At 45.6% G+C, this 17523-nt stretch overlaps 1 protein-coding gene across 11 annotated transcripts in view; it reads left to right on the top strand.

The window, feature by feature from the left end:
- OTOF (otoferlin) overlaps positions 1–17523 on the top strand; it is an 875032-nt gene that overhangs the window by 331197 nt on the left and 526312 nt on the right. For all 11 annotated transcript variants that reach the window (XM_069233684.1, XM_069233683.1, XM_069233685.1 and 8 more), the window contains exon 3: positions 14717–14805. In XM_069233684.1, coding sequence (XP_069089785.1) covers positions 14717–14805 — 89 coding nt within the window. The remainder of the gene's footprint in view (positions 1–14716; positions 14806–17523) is intronic.

The raw sequence follows: 17523 nt of genomic DNA, 5'->3' as shown, positions 1-17523 counted from the left end.
GGCCAAAGGCCATGCGTGGCACCAGGTTTGGTGGTTAAAGAGGTTGGCTGCAGGCTCTGTGGCCAACCCCTGCCATGCATGGCTGAAGGCCTTGTGGGCCTAGTGTTGGGTGATTATAGGGGTTAGCTTCAGGGCGTGCGGCCAACCTCTGCCACACACAGCCAAAGGCCTTGCATGGTGTAGGGTTGGGTGGTTATAGGGGTTGGCCGCTGGGCCTGGCCACCTGCTGCCACACACTGCTGAAGACCTTGCGCAGCATAGGGTTGGGTGGTTATATGGTTTGGCTGGTTATATGGTTTGACCGCGGGCCAACCCCCAATGTGCACGACCAAATGCCGTGCGCAGCATGTTTGGATTAACATATACTAATTAAAATTACTTTATGTTAAAAAAAAATAGAAATTCACTGAAAAAACCTAAGGTTACAAGGACGTTATAATTAGGATATAGATTTTTTTTTAAAAACATAAAAGTTCACTTTAAAAAGTTACAGGGACGTTACAGTTAGGCTCACATTTTAAATGTACAAAACCATAGAAATTCAATTGTTATAGTTAGAGTTATTTCAAGTAACTATAACTCTTTCCCTAAAGTAACTATAACTCACGCCCTCGCCATGCACTTCTAATTACCTCACAAAATACAGCACTCATGACATCTTTGATAACATCATTGACAATATCAATGTAATATTTGCAGCAAAATATTTGAGGAAAAAACTGTGCATGGTGGGGACCCGAGTCATAGTTACCTTAGGGCATGAGTCCTATCTCTCCATCACAAGAGGCAGCAACAGGATACAAGCTATTACCCCTCCATTCCCGCCCGGGCTCTTTAATTTTCTTTGTGTCCTCTGTGGAGATGCTGTGCTATGGCTCATGTGGGAAGACACTGCCTCCAGCACCCTGTGCCGGTGCTCACTGCCACCTGACTGGAATACGTTCTTCGCGGTTCTGTAATTGTGTTGCTCTGCTCCTGCTGCAGCCAGCTCATGACTGGAGCAATTGGATGGAGACAACATTATTCTATGCCTTCCCTGGGGTTATTGATTCTTCTTCTTCTACTAGCCTCTGAAAGCCACTTTAGCACAGGAGGCGAAACTTCTGTATTGGAAAAGAGCCCCAGAGGACTTCCAGACACTGAAGATGGGCCCGGGGATGTCCCTGGCAGTATCACTTTAGCAAATGGCCTTTCCAATGGTGCCTTCGAGGCAAGGTCTTCTGCTCTGGGGGATTTACATTTCTTTTTGGCTACTCATTAAGGCTGTGCAGACGCCCTTTGACCTCCACTTTCACTCACACACACATACTTGCACATACACACAAATTCACACTTACATACACTCTCTCACACATAAACACTCTCAACTGCAAGCACGCACACAACATACATTTAAAAGCATTTTTACTTACCTGTGCTGCCATGGAAGGACATATTCCAGCTAATTGTACCCCATTTTATTACACTAATATATATTATTATTTACCATTTGAAGGAAGTTGGCTCTGTATATACTATCTCAAAGTGAGAGATAGTGTGCACAGAGTCCAAGGGTTCCCCTTAGAGGTTGATAGTGGCAAAATTAGATAATACTAATGCTCTATTTTGTGGTAGTGTGGTCGAGCAGTAGGCTTATCAGAGGGTATTGTTAACCATTTGTTGTACACACACAGGCAATAAATGAGAACACACACTCAAAGACTTTACTCCAGGCCAATAGGTTTTTATATAGAAAAATATTATTTTCTTAATTTATTTTAGAACCACAAGATTCAGATTTTAGGTAAGTACTTAAATTGTAAGGTACTTCACACAGGTAAGTATGGAACTTTGAATTAAAACAGTAATGTACACAGTATTGGCAAAAATGGCAATAAGCTATTTTAAAAGTGGACACAGTGCAAAAATCCACAGTTCCTGGGGGAGGTAAGTATTGGTTAGTTTCTCAGGTAAGTAAAGCACCGTTGGGGGTTCAAGGCAACCCCAAACACCCAGCACCAGCAACACAGGGCCGGTCAGGTGCAGAGGCCAAAGTAGGGCCCAAATAGCATAGGCACCTATGGAGAACAGGGGTGCTCTGGTTCCAGTCTGCTAGCAGGTAAGTACCTGCGTCCTCAGGCAGCAGACCAGAGGGGTTTTGTAGAGCACTGGGGGGACACACATAGCCACACAAAATACACCCTCAGCGGCACAGGGGCGGCCGGGTGCAGTGTGCAAAGTAGGTGTCGGGTTATGCGTTGAAAGCAATGGAGGGACACGGGGGTCATTCTGGTGATGCAAGCAGGGTACGGGGCTTCTCGGGCCAGCCACCAACTGTGCTAGGGTGAGGGCCGTCTACTGGTCACTCCTGCACCGATGGTTGGTTCCTCTAGGTCCTGCGGGCTGTGGGTGCAGTGCTTTGTCCCGGCATCGGGTTCCTTTGTTACTGGGCAGTTGCGGTCAGGGGAAGCCTCTGGATCCTCCCTGCAGGCGTCGCTGTTGAGGTGCAGGGAGGTCAACTCAGGGTGTCTACGTCGTTGGAGTCGCCTGGGAGTCCTCTTTGCAGTGTTGGTTCTCCTGAACTCCGGAATGAGGCTGGAGTCTTCTTTAAAGTTGGTTTCTGTGTTGCAGATTTGGACAGAGCCACTGTCCTCTGGAGTTTCTTGGTCCTTTAGGTGCGGGTCAGTCCTCTGAGACCTCAGGCTGGTAGGGCAGGGGCCAAGTCAGTTGTTGTCTCCGTCGTCTCTACGGGGCTTTCAGGTCAGCAGTCCTTCTTCTTTCTTCAGGTTGCAGGAATCTGGTTTCCTGGGTTCAGGGTCACCCTTAAATACTCAATTTAGGGTTGTGTTTAGGTCTGGGGACAGTAGCCAACGGCTACTGTCCTTGAGGGTGGATACGCCCTCTTTGTGCCTCCTCCCTGTGGGGAGGAGGGCACATCCCTAATCATATTGGGGGGAATCCTCCAAAACAAGATGGAGGATTTCCTAAGGCAGGGGTCACCTCAGCTCAGGACACCTTAGGGGCTGTCCTGGCTGGGGGGTGACTCCTCCTTGTTTCTCTGATTATCTCCTCTGGAGTTGCCACCAAAAGTGGGGGCTGTGTCCAGGGGGTGGGCATCTCCACTAGCTGGAGTGCCCTGGGGCATTGTAACACTAAGCTTGAGCCTTTGAGGCTCACTGCTAGGTGTTACAGTTCCTGCAGGGGGAAGGTGTGAAGCATCTCCACCCAGTGCAGGCTTTGTTTCTGGCCCCAGAGAGCACAAAGGCTCTCACCCCAGGGGGTCAGAAACTCATCTCAGTGACAGGCTGGCACAGACCAGTCAGTCCTGCACTGAAGGATTGGGTAAAACTCAGGGGTCATCTCTAAGATGCCCTCTGTGTGCATTTTTTAATAAATCCAGCACTGGCATCAGTGTAGGTTTATTATTCTGAGAAGTTTGATACCAAACTTCCCAGTGTTCACTGCAGCCATTATGGAACTGTAGAGTTCATTTTTGACAAACTCACAGACCATATACTTAATATTGCCACACTGCCCTTACAATGTCTAAGAATAGACTTAGACACTGTAGGGGCATATTGCTCATGCAGCTATGCCCTCATCTGTGGTATAGTGCACCGTGCCTTAGGGCTGTAAGGCCTGCTAGAGGGGTGACTTAATTATGCCACAGGCATTGTATTGTTGGCATGGCACCCTGAGGGGGATGCTATGTCGACTTTGCCTTTTTCTCCCCACCAACACACACAATCTGCAATAGCAGTGTGCATGTGTTAGGTGAGGGGTCCCTTAGGTTGGCACAGCACATGCTGCAGCCCTTAGGGACCTTCCCTGGTCACAGGGCCCTTGGAACCACTGGTACCTTTTACAAGGGACTTATCTGTGTGCCAGGGGTGTGCCAATTGGGGAAACAATGGTACATTTTTAGTGAAAGAACACTGGTGCTGGGGCCAGGTTAGCAGGATCCCAGTACACTTCTCAGTCAAGTCAGCATCAATATCAGGCAAAAAGTGGGGGGTAACTGCAACAAGGAGCCATTTTCCTACATATTTGTGTAATAAATTGACAGAAAACAAAGATACTGAAGCCCCAACTGTCGTCCATAAGGACCAGCTGCCTCTGTGTTCCTGGCATTGATTTCGCCATCTTTGAGGCCAGGGGTCGCAAAGGGAGTGGCGGGGTAGTAAAGGGCAAGCCAGGGGTCATAACCGCATCCCTTGGCACACCTAAATGACGTCCATGGGTGGGATTAAACAACCTTAATAAAGGTGTTTCAAGATTTTGAAAATGTGAGGTCTGGGAACTACACACCACATTTTTTGCAACATCTTCCACTGGCAGCCAAGGTAGGAGCATCATCTGGGGAGCCTTATGGTTAGTTGTCTGAACACCTGCGTTGCTGTCTGTAACCCTGGTGACTTCACCAGTCAGACTAAGGGTTGATCATGTATATGTAGTCGGTCCTGCCGAAAGCATGCAGGGAATGGACGGTAAGGGTGTGTGACTCTCTTGGGTTCCAAATCTGTTATCTGAGAACATCACCAATGTCCTTTCCACAGGCAAGGTTCAAGTGCAACCGAGCCCTGCCCCTGGTCACTTCCTGGGGTGCAATCCCCCTTGTGGATACAGTCTGAGGGAGGGGCAGGGTTCGTACCACTATAATCTGAGCACACCGGTGCAGTGTACTGTTAGACATCTGTGGGTCACCTTGAGATCTGGCAGGGTGTGTGGGGTGGTGACCAAGAATGAGCCCCCTGAAACTTGAGGCGGGGCCTGGATTGACACAATTGCTGGCTGGGGGGTGGTAGGCACCACAATACTTACCCTCGACTAAGCACAGTGAACAAACTAGGAAAGTAGGCCTGGGAGTTCGGATTTTTGCACTGTGTGGACATAGATCTATCTATTCGGAGATTTGCAACTTCTTTGTAAATCAGGCCACAACCTTTTGGAAATATGGCCATTTGTTGAATGGCTCTCGAAATATTTGGAGTTCATGTTTTAACTGGCTTGTAGACGAACTTGGGTAGTCAAGACAGCCTTTTAGAATTATGAAACACACTTTGAATGTATTTTTTGGCCATTGGACTGTATGTGTAACATCATTAGATAACCCAGCATTTTTTGTATTCAAGAACAATATTAAGAGGATTTGGGACAGCAAAGGGCAAGGTGAAGGAAGGAGAACCCCCTTCATGATGTCAGCTTGGGTCTGGATATCACAGGTGTGGCACTGATAAGCTGGAGATAGAGGGGGCAAAAGAACCTGTTATGATTTTCCATTTTCTTATTTTAAAGCTCTAACAAGCGTCACATTGCAGAAATGCAGCCACGCTCCCAAGTGGACATGCATATTTAGGGATTATGGACCACCGCATTCCAGCTTTTGATTGACTGTCCAAGCAGCCATATTTCATCTGGGGTGCAGCGCAGGGTGGGAGGGGACATTATTACCCAGTCCTGCGACCCTTCAGTAAAATGTTCTTAGAGATTTTCAATTGTAGGCAGGCCTACTGTTTTCATTATTAATGTGCCAGTTTTTGAGACCATATCACTAGATGGCGCCAGACGCCATATTTTTTTTTTATTAATATTTAGAAACAGGTACTTATGGCACCTGCCAAAAAACGGAAGAAGTTACTAGAGGGCCCCGCATTGCTTTGTGCCCAGACTTCACAGTAACTTCAGAGAAGCCTGCTGGGAGCCCAACTATAGAATGAGATATTTAGGTTGCACGTTCCACTTGTGGTAAACTTTGCTCATCAAACAGAAATTGCTGTGTAGCAGTCTGAAGTAATATAGAAATTAATTTTTAAAAAGTACATAAATAAATACAGATAACACTGTCATATTTAATTGTACATGAGAGAGAGCTAAGTAAATAACATTATCTTACAGCTTATAATTAATCCAATCAGCTCATGGGTCTCCTTGGGAGAAGAAACATTATTGGTTGCCATGCTCCAAGTGGACCATTAGACATTCCTATGAAGAACTATTAAAGGGACGAATCTCTCTGGAGAAGAGGGAACATTGTAAATATAACACCCACACTCATTGGAGGAGCGCTGCTCCCACTGCATGTCCATTGAATGCACGTCATCATGCTCATTAGGGACAAATTCACAATTTTTGTTAATACTTTGCAGTCTTCGGTATAAGTGTACGATTTTCATAGATTTTCCATGTTGAGAAATCCCCTATTCTGCTGCCCTTCAAAATATAGATGGTTCCATGGTTTTTGCATATTAAGAGCACAACCTATCCCTACCTATATAAAATACAGTTCCATATGTGTGTTCATCCAAAGGTTTGGCTTTGTGGGCTTTACAGCCATTTTCAATGGACACTCCCTTAAATTTTATTTTAAATGTGTATTTTCCTAGGTCTACCTCACACCTCTACAACAATTACCCTCCACGAAAATTACGCTGAAGGATTTTCCGCTGTTCCTTTGCGTTGCTCCTGCAGGAGTAGACAACAGCCTACCCAGACTCTGTGGAGTCGGGGTCTGTGAGTTGTGAGTTCAGATGAGTCTCCCTGAGTATCTCTCCGCCACTTGATGCACAAAACCCAGGGAGAACCAGTCCTTTGATACAGCAGTCTCGTCTTCCGCGGAGACCAGAATCAGGCAGACCCATCTGTCTACATTGAATGAGAAAGTACCTTCTGACAGTGACAGATGGAAACACATGGACAAGCCAGGGATGGGAGGAGGCAGAGATTACATTATGTATAATTATGCATTGTTTACTAAAACGTTCCATACGCTCTTAGTGACTTTTCCCATTTGTGAAGCTTCAGGAAACATTGGGCCAGATGTATAAACGCCTTTTCCTGGTCGCAAACGGCCCATCGGGCCATTGGCAACCAGGAAAAGGCTTTCCCCATGCAACAACACTCTTTCTCAGGGTTGGTAATCTGTTACTGACTCACAAAATAGGTTTGAAAGTCGCTATTAGAAAGGTGCATGCCAAGGGTGTCCTTTCCTCACAGCACATCACTGGGAGATGTAAGAATGTTTTGCGACTGTGAATGTGTTTGTATACCAATTGCAGTTACCAGCACGGGACCTCTTCCCCTTTGTGAAGGGAAGCAAAAATATTTTTTCAGACAGGTGGTAGTCCCATGGACCACTGCCTACTCTGAAAAAATGAAAAGAAAACATTTCATTTTTTTTGTTTTAAATGCATCCCGTTTTCCTTTGAGGAAAATTGGCTGCATTTAAAAAAAAGCTGCTTTATTTAAAAAGCAGTCACAGACATGGTGGAGAAGTGTGCCACGATGGTTAGAGCGACAGACCCTGATGCAGAGATCTGATCTGGGACCAGGGTTCAATTCCCAACTGAGCGGGTCTTGGGCTCCATTCCCTTGGACCAGATAATTCTTACCTTGGTGCCTAATCTAATTAATGGGTCTACTCTGTAACTCTGGGCAATAGCTTGCTTAATCTCCACAATGGCCCTCACAGTGCTTGGATGCTTGGCTTCAATGTGGGGCTGTCCAGGAGTGGGTGCCTCACAGGGAAAAAGCCGGGAGGGGTTCCACAGCGGTATGTGTACAGCGCCTTGAGACCTTAACGGGTGAGTAGTGTGCTATACAAGTGCAAAGTTTACAGTCTGCTGTCCCCAGTAGGCTACCATCCTTGTGAGTGCAGCCATTCCCAAATAGGTTGTAAATTGTGACTCAGCTCATGAATATTGATAAGGTATGTCATTTGCAACCCCATTGGGAATCACAAACAGTGTTAAGCACTCTGTTATGCATCTCAGTTTGCGATTACCCAATAGCAAATCATTAAGATTTGCTATTAGGAAATTGCAAAGCCAAAACTACATACATCTGGCCCTATATGTCATAGACAAATGCACTAACCTCCTTTCATCCCCTTCCTATGTTGTGATAATGAGTTTAGTAATATACAATAATTTCACAAATACTTTTCTTATATTTCATTCTCTGGCCAGATGGCATACAATGTGTGAGCAAAGGTGGTGATAATTAATTATTACACCATTTTTACTTCTCCAACAGGAATGAGTGCATTAGGCATATTTTCTCTTGCCATATTAGGTGAACATTTTGTATCAGGAAGAAAATTGGGAAAATGAATTGTGGTGCGATTGCAAAAGAAACACGTGGCCTATTTTGTTTATAAGTCATTTTGCATAGGTGATGACTGGCTGAGTGTGAATGACAGAATGACACAGGGCCACCTATGACCTAGCGTTAAGTGGCTGGTGTCTCAGGTCTATTATTCCACAGCAATGTAGCGAGTTCAACTGATTTATCAGAATGGATCAATCAGTATTATAAACAAATTTGTAATTACACCCCTAAGCCCAGAATAAACATTGGGCCAGATGTATCAAACAGTTTTACCCATTCTGTGTCTATGGAAAAAATGTGTTTGCAGATATGGCCTCTGATCCCTTAACTCTGATTAAAAAAAGAATAAATGCACTCATTGTACACAATCAATGTGGCATTTATAATAGGAAATGGAGGAAGTTATTTTTGAGAGTTTAGTGAAGCCGGAGCATGGTCACCTCATGGTCCGCCCACCACAGGGCTGCCAGGTCATAGTGACGGGCACATCAATTTATTTAGGATAGGACGATCAGCACTCATTTTCTCTTCCCAGGACCGCCACGTGAGTCCTTCAGGTTCTGGGCAGAGAAAATATATATTTACTACAATGCTCAGGGCCTTTTTTGTTTTCTGAAAACAAAATTTGTTGCTTAGTGGGTGGGTAAAATAACACCTGTTCAGCAAGGTCTCAGTGACTTCAGGGAAGCCACCACACCTGTGACTCTGCTGAAGGCATAGGGATTCCCACCTACCTGGTGGGATGTCTGTTCTCCACATGATGCTCTCAGTTTGATGTTTTGCATTTAGAAAATGCAGAAAACAAACTGAATTAGTTCTATTGTATATATATTGAGTGCAAAAAGAAACATCTTACTCATTTTTTATTTTATTACGTAATGTGGACTTGAGCATATTTGCTTTGCTGCATTCCTTATTATGTAAGCAGAAAAATGGTGGAAAATATTATTTGCTGCATTTTTGCCCCATTGTAAAATTGATATGATCTGGTTCATGTACCGCCGTAAGTGGCAAGGGTGTGCCCAGAGGTGGGTCCCATGCTCACTGTGCCACTGAAATCAAGCTATACCTGGCTGATGAGCCATTCTCAGGGTGAAACCGATCCGGGGTTGCGTGTATTCTGGTTCCGGGAGGACCTGGCCTGGTAGTTCGGGCCGGACTATTCCCATAAAGAGCAGGGTCAAGGCTGAATTGCATATAGCTCGGTCCAAACTGAGGCGGCATGGTGAGCAAAGGAGCAATGGGGTGGGATGCTGTGCAGAGAGACTGCCAGTGATTAGACAACTTGCAAGCATTCCTCCCTTCGCCTTTTGTGTGTTGAATCTAGTTGGCATCTGATTATTTACCAATTTTGAGCTACAGTCTTCATTTATACCTAGTTTAAAAAAAATGTGAGCAGTGTGTTGAGCGGGTCACGCAGTTCTCTCATTAAGACACACAGGCCCTGATTACTACTGATGTGATTCATTCAGGTTTGTGTGCAACAAACGCTTCTGCATACATTGTGATTCCGAGCTGAGGGGCAATCGTGGCACAGGGTGAAAACTGCACTGAGGTGGTGAAGATACACCAAGTGTGTTTGTTATGCCTCTTTCTGGCCCGCTTACCTCATCCTCATTGGCCACTATAGCATGGTACACAAGCCAACAAAGGCCCGCTGCAGCATTATAGGCCTGAGACAAAGGTGAGGGCCTTTAACAAGGGAGTGGGAATTTAATGGCCTGGATAGGCCGCTACAGCAGGCTTTAAGTCTATTAGGACATTTCTTCTGATGAGGATGGAAAGTCCTAATTAAAAAGAAAGGCCTCCCTGGAAACAGATGGAGCTGAAACCCCCACGGCTCTGAAGCCTTTATCTCACAGCTCTTGCTGTGATTGTTCAACAGTAATAGCTGAGCGCAGGGCTAAGGCTGTTAACTGCTGAACATACACAGTAACACTTATGAGAAGACTGAAGTCAGCCCCTGGTACTCTATGGGTTTGGCCAAACTGATTTCCTTCTTCAGCTGAGCCAGTGAAACCCAGTAGTTCAGCAGAATTCTCCCCTCTCTCCTTCCGAGGCTCCAGTGAGACTGTGCGGTACAGGAGGTGCGATGGACAAAAGCTCCTGGTGCCCTAGTCCACAGCCCCTGCCTCTCTCTTTCCCAGCCCAATTTACATACCCCAGAAAGGGAGGGGAAAGAGGCGGAGTCTGTGGATTCGGGCAATTTACATACCCCAGAAAGGGAGGGGAAAGAGGCGGAGTCTGTGGATTCGGGCAATTTACATACCCCAGAAAGGGAGGGGAAAGAGGCGGAGTCTGTGGATTCGGGCATTGTAATGTTGAAAGCAGAGGGACTTACCTGTACCAATGAGTCGCTGCTGTTCGACTGACTTCAAAGTTCTCAACATTCCAATGTTATAAAATGTTATAACACAATTTGGTAGTAATCATTTACTTGTTCCAGAGGGATCCACTGCTGACTTCACCCTGCCAGGTTTCAAATCTGTATCTTGAGGAATGTAACCTTGCCAGCAAATACCAAATCTTTATGTAAATATTATGATATTGTAGAGCTCCCAGGTGGTCTTGTGCAAGTTTTAGCTTAATGGCTAGTAATACTTTACATTTGGGAACCAAAGTATGGAGTTGTAAATACTGCAATACAAAGTGCTTCAGCTCAAAATTCAGGACTGGTTGAAGGTTTCACTCCTGGTCATTGGCCTACATGTCAGCTACGGTCATGAGGATAGAGTTACATGGCCTTTCTGTACACATACATGGAGTATGAGTTAAACAGGATTAGCAAATGGACTATATCAGGAATTCGGACAAATATTGTGCTTGTAGCAAGGCCGGACTGGTCACAGAAGACATTGGGACTTTTCCCCGGGAGGCTAAAGCAGTAGGGGGATGCTTTTTTTTTTTACTGGGGGCCGGTTTTGTAGCAATACAGCATTTTTAAAAGCACTGCAAAGTTCCTTGTATATTCAACCTTTTTCAGGTAACAATAAAAGTGCCAAGAAAACTTAGGTGATTAACATACCTGCTGAAGAGAGATCTGAGTTTTGACTCATCTAATGCAGTGCAGAGGGTTAATATGTCTGCTGAAAAGAACGTTTACTAAGCAGATCACAGAACAGTGTATTAGGTGCATATCTCCATGGGTTACTGTTTTTTTCACAGAGATCCTTTTGCGACTATGCAGTTCATAAGTTGCAATTGTAGTCTTGCACAGTGAGCTATGAACTGCCATCAAAGAGCTGCATGAAAACTGCAGGGTACATGTTAGAAAGTTATGTTTTTCTCATTATCCTAATTTTGCTAAAAAGGGTTTGTTTGTGTAGAAATGCACTCTTATTAGTAAAGTCAACCCTAACCATTGTGTTACATACTGAATCCTGAGTTTGTGCTTCCCTAGCCTAAGTACCCCTCAAAAAATACCTGCAGTATGGATGATGTGAATCCTACACCCTGTAGTCCCCTTCATCCTATGTAACATTTTCTATAGACTGATTTACACACTTATCGTTCATTGTCTCTGTAAATGTGTGTGATGTAAAGTGCTCCAGCGCCCTACACTGGTATGAGAGGCGCTATAAAACAAATGAAATACATGTGAGAGAGGAGCTATGGAGAAGTGAGAGGCACTGTTGGAGGGTGATAATGAGGGAGTTATTGAAGAGCCTCCATACAGATTGTTGTATCCTGGTGGATTGTAAGATTTTAAAAACTAATACAATTGAACTTGAAACGTGTTATAGAATGCACAATTTTTCACAGATTTTCTTGGAGGTGGAACACCCTTCCCGAACCCTATTTGTAATGGTCAAGCTTGCTCGCTATGCACAATATGGGGGCTGGTTTGACAACATTTTCCAGGGCTGCTTTGGGTTCCCATTCCAGTCCTGACCTTTACCCTAAACATCTATATTTGTGTGTCTACCAAATATGGAAATGGTTAAGTCCACTAGTTGTCTGATCTACCTTCTTTTCCTGGTGCAAACAACACCCACAGCAATGTGTATGTTACTGGAGGGTGAGCAAAGCAAATGGAATGAGAAGTGGAGTGGCCTGTGCGAAGACAGTGGCACTGTGGGTGCACTGGAGGAGTGAGCACTGTCGAACTCCAATGGCTAAGCCGTCCTGAGCCCTCGACTCGGTGGGGTTGGAGACATATGCTTCTGCAGGTCTTCTGTTGTACTCCATTAAAGGTTGGAGGAACACCTAAAAGCAGTCACAGAAGCAGCGTGAGATCCAGAAGTACAGGAGGATGTCACATTTCCAGCTGGAGGGGGAGGAGAGTTGTAGGAAGTGACACTGGCTTCCTCAGCTGTACTCACTCAGGGGGTCAGAAACACTGAGGTATCACAGTGGTGAGGCATCTTTCCTACTATCCAAATACTATTATGCCGGGAAAGCAAGTGGTCCCCCACAGAAAACCCCAAAGGTGGAGAGTATGTTACCAACCAGCATCTCATTGGATGGCTGCATTTTATTCCTTCTCTTCAGAACCAAGTATTTCATGGGGAGGGGGGTGCACACAGCACCTTTATTCAATCTAAAAATGTTAGGGAGAAGCTATAAATGACTAGTGTCAGAACTGTTTATACTAATTGACCCCACTGTTCATGGTTTGCAAACTCCCATTCACGTTTACTACCAGTAGATCACTCATGAGCATGTGTAGGCAAGGGAACTGAGGTGGAACATTCAAAGCAACAAGCTTGTGTTCCACAGCAACATGCACCGGGGAGAGAAGTCAACTCTGTAGTGACCGGCAGATAGATCAGTACCGAGGAAATGGCCTCTGCTGCTTCCGTCCCTGCGGATGCCCACGGGAGGTGGAGTCAATGTGGGGAGGGGCAGTGTGCAATGATGACAGAGGGTCCACAGACCCTCATTCATTGCTGGATGCTAAGCCTAAGGTCATGGTGGTAAGGAAGGACCAAGACACAGCAGAGGCAGAAGCCGGGCATAGAGAAACTGATTTACTGGGTGTTCTTCAGTTGCACGAGGTGAAGCAGCAAAGGAGAGTGGAAGGAAGGGCCTAGCAAGGCCAGATCCAAATATGTTTATTTCTTCATTATGGGGATCATTTTGAACCCGGCGGTTGGTGGTAATGTGGCGGTGGCACCGCCAACAGGCTGGCAGTACATACCGCCAATGTACCACTTTGACTGCCATGGCGGTAGCAGCCACCGGGCTGGAGATAAGTATCTCCAGCCCAGTGGCTGCTATTGTACCACCTCAGGCATTTTGACCCTGCCTACTGCCATGGTTTTTGTGGCGTTCGTAACGCCATGAAAACCATGGCAGTAGGCCCTATTAGTGACAAGGAATTCCTTCCCTGTCACTGATAGGAGGCTCCCCTCCCCCTCAAACACTCCCCAGACGACCCCCACCCCTCCTCCATCCACGCTCCCCCCTTCAAATCCTCCACCCCCCCACACACACACGCAGACACGCACCACACATACTCACACTCACTCACACAGGCATACACGCATTCATACATGCATGCATCCATTCATTCATGCACACATCCGTACCACATTCACATTGACAGGCAGACACACATTTACATATCCATTCATACATGCATTCTCACACATGCATACATGCACGCAAACAACTCTACACATACATTCGCATTCACGCACACACTCCCACACACACACACACACACAACGCCCCCCTCCCCTGTCGACTTACCTGAATCTAGGGGGTCTTCTGGCAGGGGACGGGGTGTTGCTACCACCAGCAGAACACCGCCAGGCCGTATTATATTTCATAATACGGCTGGTGGCAGTCTACTGGCGTGGAGCTGCTGGTGGTAGCAGCGCCACCTTAATGCCATCCGCCAGCATGGCCACAGCCGGATTTCTGTCCTTCTTGTGGTGGAAATCCGGCTGTGGTCATTATTTGGTGGACGGCTGTTAGCCGCGGCAACAGTCTTTTGGCAGCCGTCACCCCGCTGCGGTAGGCAGCATTTACGACCAATGTTTTAATGAGGTACTATGTGTTTTGTGTAAAAGACTGCTCACATCTAGTAGCTGTCACAAAGATGTGCAGGGAGAGGGGTAAGATGTGAGTTAGAAGAAAGGGTCATGGAGATAGAATTGGGGTAAGGGAAAGTCTATAGGTTACGTGTGCCTGTGTTTTCTTCAGTAGGCAGGATTTCCCTTCCAATTCAGCCCTCCAAGGACCATATGTAGATGTTCCCCATGTGTGCATGACCCTTTAGGCAGCTTCCACCCTCACCTGCCTGCTGATATCCTAGCATTGCTCTTGCTACCCCTGGTCTAAGGGGTCTTGATGGCAGCAGTGGGCACAGAAAGTAAACAGGTTTCTTAGGCTTTCACACATTGTCCATCACTTGATCCTTTAGCACCAGTAGGAGTCTGTGGACTACTAAGAGTGGGTAAGAGATCAGTGCTGTGCTTTTTTTGGCAAAAAAAGATGTGATGTTATTCTGCCATCACTGGCATTTTGCCTAACTGGCTCAAATGCATAGTGTATAGTTTCTGAAATGTCTCTTGTAGGTGTCAAATATTTAGACCCAACCATGGCAACTAGACACATTCAAGAGGGCACACCTCATGAGCTGCTTTCTCCCATTCTGACTGTTTTCTGGTTTCTTTCCTTCTAGACTTTCCGATGGCCGATCGCCAGTAACATTGATGGGAATGAGATGCTGGAAATCCAAGTGTTCAACTACAGCAAAGTCTTCACCAACAGGTAGAGTTGGCAAATGTTTTCTTAGTCTTGTTAATTTGATGTCACCCGACTCACTGCATGATTCCAGAAAAAGTTAGGTGTAAGTTTCTCTCAGTGTTGGCCAATCCTAGGAGCCTGCTACCTTTACAACTAAAAGCTACAGAATACACATTAAACCTACAACCAGCTTTGCAGCTTTCAAGGTATGTTTTGATCCCACCACCTTCTGAAGCCTCCTTGAAGTGCTCCCCTATCTCTGCATCATGGATGCTTCTGAAATCCAAAACATTTATACTTCCTTTGGCTGTCTCTATCATTGTTATTTGGTGGAAATTGGATAGATGCATAACACCTAGACTGTGCTTATCATTGTGAATTGATGTTTCATTAATTCTTACTTCTGTGTGAATCAGTTGTTGAGTTGAGTCTTGGCATGTAGTTTCATTTACAATGATCACTCAAGATGGCCATGGGCTCTGTGCAAGCGCATGGGTAAGTGCTAGCTGTCAACATTACTTTGCGTCTTGAAGATGGTATAGAAGAGATCACTGTCCTCAATAAATATATCCCGTTTTATACCACTAGACAAAGTATCTCTTAAGACATTTCAACATTTCCACGCTTCCATCTGGAGCACAGGTGAGATGTCCCAATTATAATCTGTTCCTTTCAACCAATGGGATTCCCCTTTTAGTTATGTGTAAGGTCACCTTGACCAATGGTGTGCATGTTTTAATTCAAATGACTATGGCTTGATTTAGGTCTTGGCGGAGGGGAATACTGTGTCATAAACGTGATAGATGTCCCGTCTGCCTAATTATGATCCTATGATATCCTATGGAGATCGTAATAAGGCGGGTGGGATATCTGTCACATTTGTGATGGAGTGTTCCCTCCACCAAGGTCGAAATCAGGGCCTGTGTCTAGAGAAGCTTTTGTGGATTCGAGAAAGAATCACAACATCTGTAAAAAGTTCAGTATTTCATTAATGCTACCCAGGGAACGAGATGCATAAGGTGTGGGACTTTCATGAGGTACACGGAAACACTACGAGTGTTATAACATTATTAGATAGCTGTGCTTTGCCCTTTCACCAAATTTAGATCCCTGGCAGAATATCGGAAACTAAACTTTAATGTGGACAGAACATTGCGCCAAAAATATTGAGGACCAAAATAACAAGGAGGTAAGTGGAAATGGTTAAGTATAGATTTACTGTTCTTAACTCCACATCCATGTACCTTGAAGATATATAAATCATCAAGTTACATTTATGTGGAGTTATTTATAGTAAATCTTTGCTTACCTATAGAAACTTACTGTCACAATATTTGTGTCCTCAATATTCTTGACACAATATTTTCCCCCATGATATTTCTCTTTCCGATATTCTGTCTAACCACCACCAAATTTCATAACCTTTCCTCCCACCTCAAACTTTTGCAGTGGCTGACAGAATGCTTAGAATATCCAGAGCCCCTGTTTCTGTAAGGGGTGACTTTGTGTCTCGCCACCCTTCCTGCACGCTATTGGCCCTGAGCAGCAGAGCATCCTGGGCCAAAGCAGCCAAGCAGTCAATCAGTGAGTGTGTCAATCATGAGACAATTAGTGAGTGAGTGAAATAATGAGTGAGCCAGGGGGTTCGTAGATGTGCATCTTCCTCACTGTAGAGTGACCACTATCTCTAGTTTACTAAGGACACTGTATACTGACCTGGTCTTTTGTGTGGTAGTATGATGCATTCTGGGTGCTGTAGTCTTGTTTTATTTCCATTGAACCAATGAAACTCATACACCTGAAATCAATTCATTATTGAGAAATTGGGGTTGGTGACAGTGTCCGTAATAATAACGGGGCGTGGTGGTCAGCCTTCTTTAGGGGCCTGTATCCATGAGACACAAGTTCAGACCTTAATGGGCCCCCTCATTCTTATATCTTTTCAAGATCATGAGCCCCATTTAGTTGGGTAGTCCTTACAGGCCTTATCAGCGCCATGAAATCACTTTGGCGATAAGGCATGTGTTTTGCAAAACAAACTTTTATATTGTTAGCTCGTATATGAGTCAGTCAGTGGATGAATGGTTGAGTGAATTCATATAGCCCTGCACTGCAAAGTGGATGGGCTTACGGACTGGTAGGCATTAGCCAGGAGCAGAACAGCAGAGCCAACAGCTCACATGACAACCACAGGAGCTGCACAACCACTACATTCTGTGGTGTCTTGGACCATTCTGATGCCCTGTGTGCTGAGTCTAGAACGATGGGGAGCAGCAGCTCAGGTGTGTGACCCTGGGCACACTTGTTGGCTTATTTTCAAAGGACAGTTCAGCTATTTCTGTTGTAGGTCCCAGAAGCATCAATTGACTCAAATCCTCCAATAGGGACACTGCCGCTGATGCAAAAAGAACAGTAAATCAATCAATCATAAAATTTATAAAGCGCACTACGTACCCGTGAGGGTTTCAAGGCGCTGGGGAAAAAAAAGGGGGGGGGGGCTGTTTATTGATCGAAGAGCCAGGTTTTGAGGAGTCTTCTGAATGCGAGGAGGTCTTGGGGCTGGCGTAGGTTGGTCAGGAGGGAGGGAGGGAGTTCCAGGTCTTGGCGGCGAGGTAGGAGAAGGATCTGCCTCCAGAGGTCTTTCGCTGGATGCGGGGGACGGTGGCCAGGGCGAGGTTCGTGGAGCGGAGCTGGAGAGCAGGGGTGTAGAAGTTGAGTCTGCTGTTAAGGTAGGCAGGTCTG

Source organism: Pleurodeles waltl, chromosome 5, assembly GCF_031143425.1.
Source record: "Pleurodeles waltl isolate 20211129_DDA chromosome 5, aPleWal1.hap1.20221129, whole genome shotgun sequence".
Classification (NCBI taxonomy): Eukaryota; Metazoa; Chordata; class Amphibia; order Caudata; family Salamandridae; genus Pleurodeles; species Pleurodeles waltl.
The sequence above is the reverse complement of the archived record's forward strand: the minus strand, read 5'-3'. Positions and strand labels throughout refer to the sequence as shown.